The sequence below is a fragment of the Juglans microcarpa x Juglans regia genome, chromosome 1S (assembly GCF_004785595.1).
Source record: "Juglans microcarpa x Juglans regia isolate MS1-56 chromosome 1S, Jm3101_v1.0, whole genome shotgun sequence".
NCBI classification, from domain to species: domain Eukaryota; kingdom Viridiplantae; phylum Streptophyta; class Magnoliopsida; order Fagales; family Juglandaceae; genus Juglans; species Juglans microcarpa x Juglans regia.
In genome coordinates, this window is record NC_054595.1 from 21479621 (window position 1) to 21494109 (window position 14489).

Here is a 14489-nt window from a genome sequence, read left to right on the forward strand (position 1 = left end):
ATGGGTTTCTGTATTCCATATCATCTAAATAAAAAACTTGATTCACTTGGCAAGCGAGAACGAAATGATCATCCTCATACCATGTGCGAGATGTATTGACACTCACAAAATAATCATCGTTGTGCACCCCCAACCTAGGATTTGAGACATCCCACCAATTACATTTAAATAACTAGACCATATATTCCCCACGTACTTTAACGCTATGATATCTTCCACAATTCCGTAGAAGTCAATATTATCATCCCCATGGCTTCCTTCGACTACGACCCCACAATTTTGAGTTTTTCTATATCGTTCTCTATCAATTGTGTGAAATTTATATCCACGCATCAAACATTTTGAGTACTGGATGGCCCGCCTAGACAAACCACATGTTATAGCATACATTTCTGGTGAGATTTCAAATTTTCACCATATTTTAATGAAACCTATATCAATAAATATTAATATATAGAAAAAAAGTAGAGTTTAATGGTATGAAATTCGTATTATAAAATGGGACTTAACAGTAATACCATATGTTCAAGCCACGAGGCAAATTCCTCTTCGTGTGTCTTTTTTACGTCAGTTACATAATTTGAGCGAAGTAATTATATATATTTGCTATGCATGTTCATGTGAATATTTAATTTGTATAAAGTTATATTATATTATTATATATAAACTTATAGATAATATTGATTTAGAGGATCATCACTAATCTCAAGTAATAATCAATCTCTATGCAGTTATTTAAGATATACTATCGAGCCCTTTCAAACTCTCACGCACATAGAATATAGTCCCTTTGTACGCCTATGGCAGGCACTTTGCGAGGCCATTGTGGCTGGGGGGTTTCTTGCTAGCCAACGCCTATCCCGCATGGGAGATATGTTGTCCGCATCGGTGGAGTAGGTTCGAGCATGCCATGGGGTGAGGAGTGCCATATCCGCGACACAAATCGCCTCCAGTGGTTTTTGAGGTCACTCCCGATGGGCCCCGTGCCTAATGGCGCGCCGACTCCACCCTCGGTATTGAACATCAAATTTACGTGCGTAGTGCCATCAATGCACCAACGGAAGGAAAAAAGGGCTGAAACGTAGTTTTCTACCTCAAACAAAATTTACTGTTGATAAGGCGATGGGAATCATGGGATAGATATATAAAAGAATATTTGATGAAACACAACAATCAAATTGCTTTGTACTAAAATAAAAACTAACCAATGGTAGAATAATCACTCGTTACCGCTTCGGTGCACAGGATTTCAGGAAAATAAATATTCATTCACGGTACTACTGCAGCCATGATTGACCAAACGAGTAATGCAAGCTTTATACACCATACTTTCATCTACTTTCATCCTATTAAATAAGATATAATACATTTATCACCATTAAATAATAAAAAAATATATAATAAATAATTATTCAATAATAAAAAATATATCACATCTTATTTAGTGAGATAAAAATAGAATGGCAGTATGATATATAAAATTTTCTTAAAAAATAATATACTTTTTCTTACATTATCTTCTGAAATTGAAATTCGTCAATCACTAAGATCCACAAATCCAATTACCCATAATAGCTAGCCTTCCAAACGTAGCAGCAATTAATGAAATTCAATCTTAACGACTAATACTACTTAAAATCAACATAGTAAACCAGCCTTTAATTTCGAGATTACAGCGTAGGGACGCGCATATATATGTATGTGATGTGTGGAAATGATGAGTATAACTTTTCATATATATATATATATATTTTTGATAAATATATATACATATTTTTTTTTTCTTCTCCCGTAAGCTGCGGCAACTGGTCCTCCACCACGTCGGGTCTGAAGTGAAAAAAGCCTGTGAATTTATGGGATCAACTAAGTATATTCTTGGAGGAAAACAAATCTTTGAAAATATAAGTAGTAAAGCAATAGTTAATTAGATGTCAATTAATACATGCAGAATCTCTGGGAGAGGCGGTGCGAGTCATTAGAATATTCATTAATCATTCTCTTTCTTTCCAAACAACAAATTTTACCGGTGCTTCGATCGCGTCTGAAACCACAAGATAAAATTATAAATCCATCCGATCGAGCCACATATCCGATCGAGCCACATACTTACCACCAGGTTTTGTTCGATACCGACAGTTTTGTTTTCCATTTCCACTCAAAATCTTCTTTCTTTTAACTTTCACGCATTGCAATTGTCATGGAAGATGACGCTTTGATTTGAACGCGTACTGGCCGGCAGGCATAATATTACTCTTACATTACTGCTGCTTAGGCTATTGATGTACTTAAGAGTAATGCTAATCGCAGGAAAAGTAGCGGTGATAGCAGCCACGTCGAGGTTACAAGCTTTTTCCAAGTGCTTTGCTCGTCCTTACTGCAGGCCGAACCATGTCCAAACAGTACCTGTACCAGTACCCCCACACGACGTGTTCATAAGCCACCGGGGGCCTGATACCAGAAGAAACCTTTCTGGTTTACTCTACGACCACCTTCTCCGGCTTGGGCATAGGCCTTTCCTCGACCACCGAAACATGAAAGCCGGTGACAAGTTGTCTGAAAAGATTGATACCGCCATGCGAGATTGTAAAGTTGGTGTTGTAGTTTTCTCGCCCAGATTTTGTGAGTCCTCCTATTGTCTTCATGAGTTGACTCTGCTAATAGAATACAAGAAAAGGGTTATACCCATCTTTTATAATGTCAAACCGTCCCAGCTTCGGGTTGGGGATATCTACAATGGAACTTGTGTTACAGATCAGAAAGAGCTTGAGATCAGATTCAGCAGAGCACTTGAAGAAGCTAAAAATATCGTTGGACTTGACTTCAATTCATCAAGAGGGTCCTTTTCTTTCTTTTTTTCTCCCTTTATCTTATCTTGATTGGTCTTTTCAATGACTGAAAAAATATTTCGTATATTTTGTTATCTGGTTTGTAGAATAGAATGTCTCTAATATTGCTCTATCTTTTTTGTTCTCTTTTCGTTTTCAGATATTGGTCAGAATTCCTACAAAGTGCTTCTGATGCCATCATAGAGCAGATCGGTCAGAGTTCCTGAAAGTGTATAAAAAATATAGTATGGTACGTCTGTCGAAAACTCAAGTTTCTGATTAGATACCTGTGATTCTGTATCCCGGACCTTGGGAGTTAAGCAATTTTTTTTAAGTTGTTGGGGGATTGCACCCCAACCTTTAGACCCCATGGCTTCCCTGAACCAGCGGGTCCCTAAGAGCCGGGAGTGGTGCACTGGTGCCATTCGGCCTAAGGGCATAGTACACGAGCCGCGATAGAGATACAGATCGGAGACAGGATTCGGAAAGGCAACGGTATCCGGATTTTTGCTCACGCACTTCTGCCTTCTCTGCGTCCAGTGTCCTTGAAAAATTCCATGTCCGAAGCATTAGTATTTTCAAGTTTCTCTCCTTTTCTGGCAAACCAAACAGAACATATATATATAGCTTCGAATCACACCTCGAAAAAGATTTGGTTGGGAGCGTATATAGGGGAAGAGAATAATTAGGAGCAGATCGAAGCAGAATATTAATACTGTTAAGTATATAATACACACACGCGTATAGTGAAACGTACGGTTTTATTTGAAGTTTTTTATTTTTGATGATCGGGTAGAAATGTGATTGCCTTGAAATTAAATTCATGTGTCACCTGTGCGAGAATTTTATGGTAGTTGCAGATCTGGTAAGAGGACCAGCTCTTAGTATCATAAATTATATATATGATCAATGTGTGACAATCTATTTCAATGTTCATTTCAGAATGTATATATCATGTGAAACGCAACTGGCTGCTTGTGTTGGATGGAGATTCCCAAAGGAGGAAAGACGTAAAACGCCAATGTGCCTGTTCGGCGGTTCTCTTTCATGGGACCTGGATGCGTTTTATTATTTTGTCAATCTTGTAAGTTAAGACTTAAATTATGTATCTACATTTGGATCATTGTGATCGAAGACGTACGTGTAGAAATTAAGTCATGTTAAGTCGTTGACTGTTCGCTTTCGACAGCTAACTGTCGACCATGTTGGTACTTTTTACCAGATTTTTTTTTTTTGTTTTTTTATGATCTGATCTTGTTGACCTCTGTGCTTGTTTATGTATATGTAAATATACTAAACCACTTGATCATTATGACAACGAAAGGAGTGATTAAAGAAGCAATATTTAATAGCTAGCTAGCGAGGATTTCCGCGGAAGTTCGATAGGCACGGCGAGCAAGAATGTCCAAATTAATATATGCCGTTGACTGTTTTAGTGGAAACTCTTTTAAGTTATCTCCCAATTGGATTTGGAAGGCCCCCAAATACGCGAACTTTCCATGCCTATCTGGTTTTTTATAAATTTTTTTCTTTTCCCTTGAAAAATTTAAGTGATAAGTGTTAGAGTTTTGTATTGTTGGTTCCATCGTTGTTAATTCACTACAAGAGATTGTATTTTTTGGGACAAAAACTTGCATCCCAAAAAATACAATTTTTGTCCCAAAAATTAATACATTTAATACAGTTATATTGCAATTTTTGTCCCAAAAATGTAGTTTTATTCTAGAATAAAATGAAAATGTTAAATTAAATGTATTAATGTAATACACTTAACCACTCTGCTAGTGTTGTGTAGAGCCTCTTGCGGCGCTGCACTGCACTGGACTGCACCTCTACGTGCGGCGCTGGACGTTGGTGAAGGGCAAACCCATGAGCAACGCAGCACGATGCTGCCGATAACTCTAGCCTCTACCACTCTGTTGCGCTATCAAGCAGCCCTCCATGGCAACGATGTTGGTTCATTATCTTTGTTCCACCATCGTGCACTCACCTCTACGTATGACGGAACAAGTCACGAGCCACATCTCGAGCTTTACGGCACTTTGCACCATTGATGCTCATGGGCGCGATGCGCACTAACACAACATTGTGTGGTGCTCTTCTTGGTCTACGGCATCAGCACCTCAAGTGTATGCTGCAATCCTCCGACACGCACAACACCAAGGTAATGGCCACTACATCGGTGTTCACAGCACCCATGGTTCGCTAATGTCTCTTGTGGCGCTCATAGCACCGGGGTGCACAATACCCTCTAGTGCAGTTGCGGCCTCATATGGCCACACCCGCTGCCTGTGCAGTGATCCTTTGGCATCCATCAAGTGGCGAACATTACACGAACCACCTCGCACGGTGGTTTGGTCAAAATCACTCGTGCACTCAAAAAAAAAATTCTTGTCATAGAAAGAAAAAAATTCGAAAAGAAATCTCTACAGGCACAAGAAAAAATAAATCGGGAACAATCGATAAATACTTTGATACCAATGTTAGAAATACTATATCAGAATAAGTACCGGAAGCGATATTACTTAGTTGGCAAATCGTAGATCTATTGTTTCATAGATTCTCCATTATCGTTGTTGTTCATCTGAAATCCTCTCGATAATGGTGGAGTGTGCTACGTGGTAATATACCAGAGGAACACTCACATATTCCACAGCCTAGATACCAAGACTGGACATAATTCTTTGAGAGAGAGATTTACACCATTTTGTGTTACAAGCTTGATTAGCATCTCATACAAAGGGGGGAAGGGTTATGTATATAGCCCCTCTAAACGTAACTCCCGACTGGTCATTAAGGGCCAGCCATCAAGTCTCATAAAGTAACTCTTACATAACCCTTCAAGAGAAGGGGAAGGAGTTCCCACTATGGGTGCCCTTTCTTACGCTTAGAATCGACCATTACATCGTTTACAATATATGGTATCCGAGTATACGTCAAGCATATATATATACATCGAATGCCACAAAACACTCAATCAAGGAATACAGTAGAAGGAAAGTACAAATATAAAAGTACAAGATAAAATTATACATACATATCTGATAAAAGAATGACGCAAAAGCATGTCTTGCATGAGATGTATTATAGTAGGTGAAAGATAGTGATCGCTTTCAGGGAGTTAAATTGTGTTATCAAATAGTTTTCCCAATGTAATGGCATCTAGGGGCTCTGACAAAGGGGCTCTAGATGCCATTAGAGCCCATCAGACCCGTAAAATTCAGGTCGGGTCGAAACCGTTCTTCACGCGTTCTTCTTCTCCCCACCCCCCACCCCCTGTGGCATCTAGGGGCTCTGACAAAGGGGCTCTAGATGCCATTAGAGCCCATCAGACCCGTAAAGGAATCTTCTAGGTCAAGGTCTAAGAATTTAATGGGGTATCAATTTGGCATGCATGAAGAGAAAGGGAGAACTCTTACTAAATGTTCATGCAAGTAACTTTCCTCACCTGCCACAAATCTCTAATTGAGACAACGGTCAGAATTTATCAAGAGTCACTTCATAACTCCCAAGAGAAAGTGAATGGGTGTCTAATATGGGTGAACTTTATTACAAGATCAGATTCAGCAGAGCACTTAAAAGAAGCTAAAAATATCATTGGACTTGACTTCAATTCATCAAGAGGTTCATTTTCTTTCTTTCTCCCTTTATCTTATCTTGACTGGTCTTTTCAATGATTGAAAAAATATTTCGTATATTTTGTTATTTGGTTTGTAGAATAGAATGTCTCTAATATTGCTCCATCTATTTTGTTCTCTTTTCGTTTTCAGATGTTGGTCTGAATTCCTACAAAGTGCTTCTGATGCCATCATAGAGCAGATCGGTCAGAGTTCCTGAAAGTGTATAAAAAATCTAGTATGATACGTCTGACGAAAACTCAAGTTTCTGATTAGATATCTGTGATTCTGTATCCCGGACCTTGGGAGTTAAAGCAATTTTTTAAAAGTTGTTGCAGGGGGATTGCACCCCAACCTTTAGACCCCATGGCTTCCCTGAAGCCGGGAGTGGTGCACTGGTGCCATTCGGCAGGTAGGAAGCATATATAGGGGAAGAGAAGACGTACGGGAACTGTGGATAATTAGGAGCAGATCGAAGCAGAATAATCTATTAATATATATATATGATCAATGTGTGACAATCTATTTATGTTCATTTCAGGATATATATATATATATATGTATGTATATCATGTGAAACGCAACTGGCTGCTTGTGTTGGAGATTCCCAAAGGAGGAAAGACAAGTTAAAACGCCAATTACGTGCCTGCTTGGCGGCTCTCTTTCATGGGACCTGGATATGCTTTATTATTTTATCCATAAAGGCTTGTAACTTACAAGCGGTTTCGCTCTTTAAATATTAACACTCACATAATTTTTTTTATTAAAAAAGTTAAAACAAAAAATTTGAGAGAAGAAAAAAATTTCTATCTCACGAAAATTATTTTCGTCTTCAATTCGTACCGTTTCAATAAACAAATATTTTATATTTAATATTAGTGCGCGATTTAATTGTGTCTAATTGTGTCTATTATATTGGTACTTTTTATCATTTAATACATCTGGATAAGAAAGAGAATGGCGAGAAAATAAATAATGAATACAATTTTTTTTTATTTTTAATGTTCTAATCTCGTGACTTGTGTTGACCTCTGCGCATGTATATAAATGGGTACTGTTTCCTTACATCGATATTCATTTCTCATTCTAAAATCTTCTCTTCAAGGGAGTGCAAGGAAGAATATACCTCTATTCTTGAGGAAGTTCAGGCCCATAAATCCTGTTAACTTGTAAAATTAGAATTGATGCAAATCAACTATCGTTAAATTTTTTGAACATTTTACCTAGTTTTTTCTTTCACTATATCTTCGTCAATTTGCAAATGAAGTGTGATATTCAGAAAGGTTGTCACTATCAAATATGAAATTATCATGCTTATGAAACTGAATCATTCTTTCAAACTAAATAATTGTTTGAGTTTTAAAATTTTTAAATTTAAACATCCTTTAAATAAATAAATAAATGTTTATATTTCCGGAAAAGAAAATCCATCTAATTATTTACGGCTAAAACTTCTTTGAATAAAAAAAACAAAAAATCTAAACGAAAATGAAATCATGCTAAACTTCTTTGCAAGCACAAGGGAGTAGGGACGCTTCAAAAGTTGTCGAAGTCCACGCACGTATTTTCAGGGATGTCATTAATTAGCCCGAGAATCTTCGTAGGGTACAGCTTCGATTGGATTTTAGATTTATAACTTCCCTTGATCTATTTCAATTCATCATTATAATTTTTTTAAATTTTAATATTAAGTATAATAAACAATTTAATTTTTTTAAATTTTAAAATAATAATAATATTAAAAAATATTATTTTAATAATATTTTATCATCTTAATTTAATTTAACTCCACTCCTTTTAATATCCAAACAAAATTAGCAGTTAACAATAACTATCACGAGTTCTCGCTGACGCTGACAGCAACCCAGTATCCCTATGACTTTTCGAATTGCACTTCCAAAACAACCCCTTATCCCCATTATCCCTATGACTTTTGGAAGTGTCACCCGCTTTTGGAAGTGTAATTCCAAAAGTCAAAAGTCATATCCCAAGGGAATCACTTTCAATGAAAACAATTCTAGAAGACTCAGGACAAGGATATGAAGCATTCGATCGGTAGTTGACCAGAAACTTGCGATTAATTGTTGGGAAATCACAATGCAGTCACCGGCCTGTATCACTATATTTTAAAATAAAAATAATATTATAAAAAAAATTATTCATCATTATTTTTCTCATGTCATCTTCCTCTCATAAGATAAGTTTACAGATGCAACTTAATAAAATACAAATACAAACGTGGTTAAGTGGGTGGATGGATGTGTATGTACAAATGCTTAAGACATGAACTTTTGCAAGGACATCGGACGCAGAGAAGGCAAAAGTGCGTTAACAATAATCCACCTTTGCCTTTACGCGTCCTGTCTCCGATCTGTATCTCTATCGCGGCTCGTGTACTATGTATTATACGTTCGATTGTTCACTGGCTGGGACAGCCAATGGCCCTTGCATGGGCCGAATGGCATCACTCACGGCTCTTAGGGACATCCTGGTTCTTAGTGACCACGGGGTCTAAGGTTGGGGTTCAATCCCCCCAACTACGTTCAAAAAATTGCTCAAACTGAAAAGAAAAAAAAAAAAAAAAAAAAACCATTGTAGGGGCTGGGAGAAGGTCCAGAATACAGATATCTAGTCAGAAACTGGAGTTTTCGACAAAAGTACCATACGAGATTATTGAAACACTTTCAGGATCTCTGGCCTAGCTGCTCTATGATGCATCAGAAGCACTTTGTAGGAACTCTGACCAATATCTGAAAGCCGAAAAAAAATAAACAAAGGAGCAGTATTAGAGACATTCTCTTCAACGAACCAATATTAACAAAATATATGAAATATTTGTTCAGTCATTGAAAATAAGTCCAACGATATTTTTAGCTTCTTGAAGTGCTCTGCTGAATCTCTCAAGCTCTTTCTCTAAAACACAAGGTCCATTGGATACGTCACCAACCCGAAGCTGGGACGGTTTGACGTTATAAAAGATGGGTATAACTCTTTTCTTGTACTCCATTAGCAGAGCCAATTCATGGAGACAATAGGAGGACTCACACTATCTTGGCGAGAACACTACGACACCGACTTTACAATCTCGAACGGCGGTATCAATCTTTTCGGACAATTTGTCACCAGCTTTCAAGTTTCGGTAGTCGATGAAAGACCTATGTCCCTGCATGAGAAGGTGGTTGTGAAGTAAACCAGCAATGTTTCTTTTGGTATCGGGACCACGGTGGCTTACGAACACGTCGCGTGTGATAAAGTGTTAAAAATTACGTGATTAAGTTACTAAAATGAATGATTTGTTTAACCAAAAAATGAATTAAACACTTAATTATATAGTAAAGTTTAATGCTTGACTCAATGTTAAATTCTGATTAATATCTCAAATTTTATTCTAATATTTTTGTTAATGATTGCAGGGCATTGTGGGAAAGTTGTTAAAAATATGTGGGTATTCTTGGAATTACCCAACTGACACAGCAACTACAAAGAATGCTCTGAAAACTCACGCAAAACACTAGTGACTTGAGGGGCAGACATGCGGATAGTAGCTTCCAGGAGACGCAGCACGCAGGAACCTGGGCTGGATCGAGCGGCTCAAGGCGCGCTGCAGAGGCTGGAATGGTGCAGGGCACTCACGCGTAAGAGGAGCAGCTTGAGACGCGAACTGCAGAGGAGGATTGGAGTCAAAACGCAAGGGGCTGCAGATGAAACGCGGATCTGTGCTGGGCTGGCTCAAAACGCAGTAAATGGAGAGATGAAATGCTCACGCGGGGTTGACCCGAAACACATGAAAAGGACCCGCGACTCACGCACGCTCAAAAGGCAGAAATTGGTGCTGGGCAGAAACGGACAGCAGCAGGGATGCACGAAGTGGAACGCGGGAGCTGAGATCAAAACGGGAGCTAGTAGACGCGAAATGCACAGCAGGGACGAAACGCGCAGCAGAAGGGAGAGATCAAAACGCACGATCTGCAAACGTGAAACGCAGAGAGGGAGAGAGTATAAAAAGAAAAGATTTTTGGCCGAAAGGGTCTGCTGGTTTTTGGGACTTATTTTCGTTCGGCGTTCTTCTTCTTCTTCATTTTATTTTTCAGTTCTTTTTACTGCCATTTTATTTTATTTTCCGCCTGTTTTTATAGTTCTGAGTTTCGGATTTCAGCACATTTTAGGGATATAGTATATTTTTCATTCAGCAATTTTCCTTTGAAACAGTATTTAGTGATGTTGGATTTTAATCTTCTTGAGCATTTTGTTAATCTAGAGATGATAGGCTAGATTTTTAGCTTGGGATTCAATGAGTAACCCATGACTATTTGGGATTGGATTCTCTTCAACAATTAGTGCTTTTGATGATTAACTTGATGGATTATATTTCAATGTGCATCTAGAAAAGATTAGAGTTCTTTGTTCTTGGTTTAGATCAATTGTAGACGTAAGGCACAATTGATACTTGAACAAGTAACATGACTTTGATGTTTTTCTTTCATTTTTCTATGATTGTCATATAATTTGTCAAGTAATTTTATTAAAATAAAAATTGTGGTTTATTGCTATATTATCCGACCATGATCTCTAGGAATGAAAGAATGGCTGAGAGAAAATGAAAAGAGAAGTAAATCCATCACCAAATTAGTGGGTGAAAATTGCACCCCAAGTGTTTGTTTAATTGCTTCTTACAAGTTTAAGTCAACTTCCGCGCATTTTCTTTAAAGCTCGATTCTTAGCAATTTTAGAAAAAAAAAACAAAATAGATTCACTTTTATTTTCAGTTTTACTATGTTTGATCATCCCGACAATTTCACTCATAATCCATTCCACACTCTCTTAGTAAATAGCCCCATTTAGATGTTAATATTGTTAGCGGTTAATTTCTAAAATTTATTTTTCTTTTCTTATTATTATTCTTTTGTTCATTGCTAGCTCATTTAGTTTAATCTTTTCTTATCATTTTAAACTTTCGTGTCACTCCAAACGGTAATATGTTGTCTTGCGAAAATGAAATGTTTGCTAAATTCTCATTGTCCCTGTGAATTCGATCTTGGAATTTACTGTTGTATTACTTTAACAGCTTCTACGCTTGGAAGTCAAAATTAAAAGCTGATCAGTGGGGGTACTGGTACTGTTTGTACATGGCTCGGCCTGCAGTAATAACTAGCAAAGCACTTGGGCCAAGCTTGTAACCGCGACGTGGCTACTATAACCGCTACTTTCAATGTGATTAGCATTACTCTTAATTACATCAATAGCCTAAGCAGCAGTTATGTAAGAGTAATATTACTGCCTAACAGTATGCGCTCAAATCAAAACGCCATCTTCCATGACAATTGCAATGCGTGGAAGTTTAAAGAAAGAAGATTTTAAGCGAAAATAATGGAAAACAAAACTTTCGACACCAAGTCGCTGAACATAAACCTTGTGGTTATAAGTAACTGTGAGCAGCATCGTCCTTCGATCGGATATATATTTTGGTTTCAGGGGCAACTCTTAAAACGTCAAGCATGGGATTCAAAGCTCAAACTCTTTTTTATTTTTTTTATTTTGGCCTGCGGTGTGGCGTTTAAAGTCGTTTTCGAATAGGAAAATGCTATGCCCACAGAAATGTTTTACCGAAACCGTCCGCCGAATTTTTATTTTTACTTTTTTTTTTACACAGTGATTAAGTAAATATTTTTAAATGAATATGTGATTTTTTTTATTTTTAAAAAATATCTAAATAGTTTAAAAAAATCTGAAAAGAAAAAAAAAAAAAAAAAAAAAGAAAGATTTCTACTGATTGGTAGAGAATTTCAGTAGATTCTCTGTGGTCGAATATAGCCACTAGAACTTTACTATTTATCATCTCTACACATTACACATTAAATTTATTTTTATTTTTATTTTATTTATTGTTTTATTTTTCTTAAACTAATTGATTTCTTTTACTTTTTATTCATATATCACATATTTGGTAAGAGAAAAAAATTTAAAAAAAAAATTATATGTGGTGTTTGGTATGAGAATAATAAGTAGAACTTTTCTTTGTTAAATGCTTGAATGTGATGCGTACAGATCATGACGCTAGTGATAGGAACTTTCTTTCCTTCTTTTAAAACTTATAAAACTGAAGTTGAAAATTGGTTTGAAAAGAAAATTATATACTACAAATAAAATGAATATTTGTGATTTTTTTTTATCACGAAATGATTATTTACGATGAAAATATATTTATTTTAATTAAAAATAATCATTTTATTAAAAATAATTGATAATAAATTATAAGTTTTCTTATAGTGTTAGGCCGTTAAATCTGACTGTAGTAATAAATACTATGGTAAATATGATAAACAATCTCTCGGACCTTTAGCGATGTAGTTAGGAGTATATGGCAATGACTGCATGCATGGCATTGGAGAGTTTCAAGCCGACGTCTCCAGAAGAAGGGAGACGACAACACGTGATTCTTGATCTTTGAATGAAATGTTACTCATTAAACTAATAACTATTAATTCAAGAGAAATGATAATTACTTGTAATCCTGTATACACAAGCGTCGTATAATTATTTTTAAAAAAATAAATAAATATAGGATTAATATGAAAAGAAAATTAATTTTTTAATAATAAATTTTACTCTTTTTCAAAGTAACTATATGGTATTTGTGCATTTCACGACTGTATATAACATATCTCTTAATTCAAAAGTTATAAGTATTTTATAAAGTATCATTTCATTCTTTATAAATAGAAAAATGTAACCCACAAAATTAAACATTATATTCTTACATTATTTCCAGTCACGCAATTTTGTAGAAAAATTAAAAAAAAAAAAATTCACAAGTGTTATCTGTACGTAGTCAGTGACTTTGTTGTATCTTAAAAGTAATTGCTTGTATTATGATAGAAGAACTCTTTTAAATGAAAACAATTATCGCCTTAAAATAATATTTTTCACGTCTAAATATCGCATTCATTTTTCATATTATTATATCCACTCATTTTCATCAACAGAAGCTACGCTTATGAACACGTCTGTAATCTTTGACCACCATTAACGAATGATAAGGGCAAATACGATGAATCTTAACTAGCTGATCATATCATTGACCTGCATAAATTAAGGGCTACTTTCGGATTACAAGTTTTCTCAATTATATATTTTCAGATTTTTTCTTCTTAAAATTCATTTCAATATATAATATTTTTAAATTTTCAAATTTTTTATTTAATCATTACCTTATCAATGCAAAATTTCCAAACTCCTAAATAAAATACAAAAAATAATAAAATAATTTCAAATTTTAAGACAAAAATAATATTAAAAAATACTATACATTATATTCACATCACACTTTCATCCTAATATAGAAGATGTGGCACATTTATCACTATTAGATAATAAAGAATTATCTAATAAATGATCATCCAATCGTAATAAATATACTACATCTTACATAGTGGGAAGAAAGTAGGATAGTAGTATATTGTATAGAATTTTACTAAAAAATTATATTTAGAATTTTTTTAACTTTATTATATTTTTATCATTTTTTTTCTCTCTTTTCCCAAGATTCAATAAAATATTTTAACTCAAACTATTTTACTACTATTCACATATATTCGAAAATATTCGTGTCCAAACAAGCCAGATGAGTAATGCTTAATATAGTTTTAGAGTGTGAATGTCTTACGCATTTTTATTAAAAAAGAGTGGAGTCCATCATTTGAAAATTAATTTTTTCATATGAGTTTCATATTTATCTACTTTTTTCAAACGGAGTGTGTGAAGTTTTCACACCCTCGTACTATAAATATTATTTCTTAATTAAATTCATGCAAATTAAAGTGACATCTTAATATAATATAATATATATTTATAAGTCTTATTTTTTATGCACTAAACACATCGCTAATATGAAAACTTTCCATATCAGTTATGTTAAAAAATAATTTGTGTTTTAATTTTTTTTAAAGTTATAATGAGTCCTATTGTAAGTGGTGTGTTGGCACACCAACTTATGTGTAGCAAAAGTCTAATATAATATATTAAGTATATGTTTGGGTAATGAGATGAG

General features: G+C 35.2%; 1 protein-coding gene across 1 annotated transcript; it reads left to right on the plus strand.

Annotated features, from left to right (window-relative positions):
* The first annotated feature begins 2261 nt into the window (after positions 1-2261).
* LOC121247412 (TIR-only protein-like) lies at positions 2262-3052 on the plus strand. Its single transcript, XM_041145767.1, has 2 exons — positions 2262-2836; positions 2986-3052. Exons 1-2 carry the CDS (start codon positions 2280-2282, stop codon positions 3050-3052), a joined length of 624 nt encoding a protein of 207 aa, XP_041001701.1. The 5' UTR covers positions 2262-2279.
* The last annotated feature ends 11437 nt before the right edge of the window (positions 3053-14489 follow it).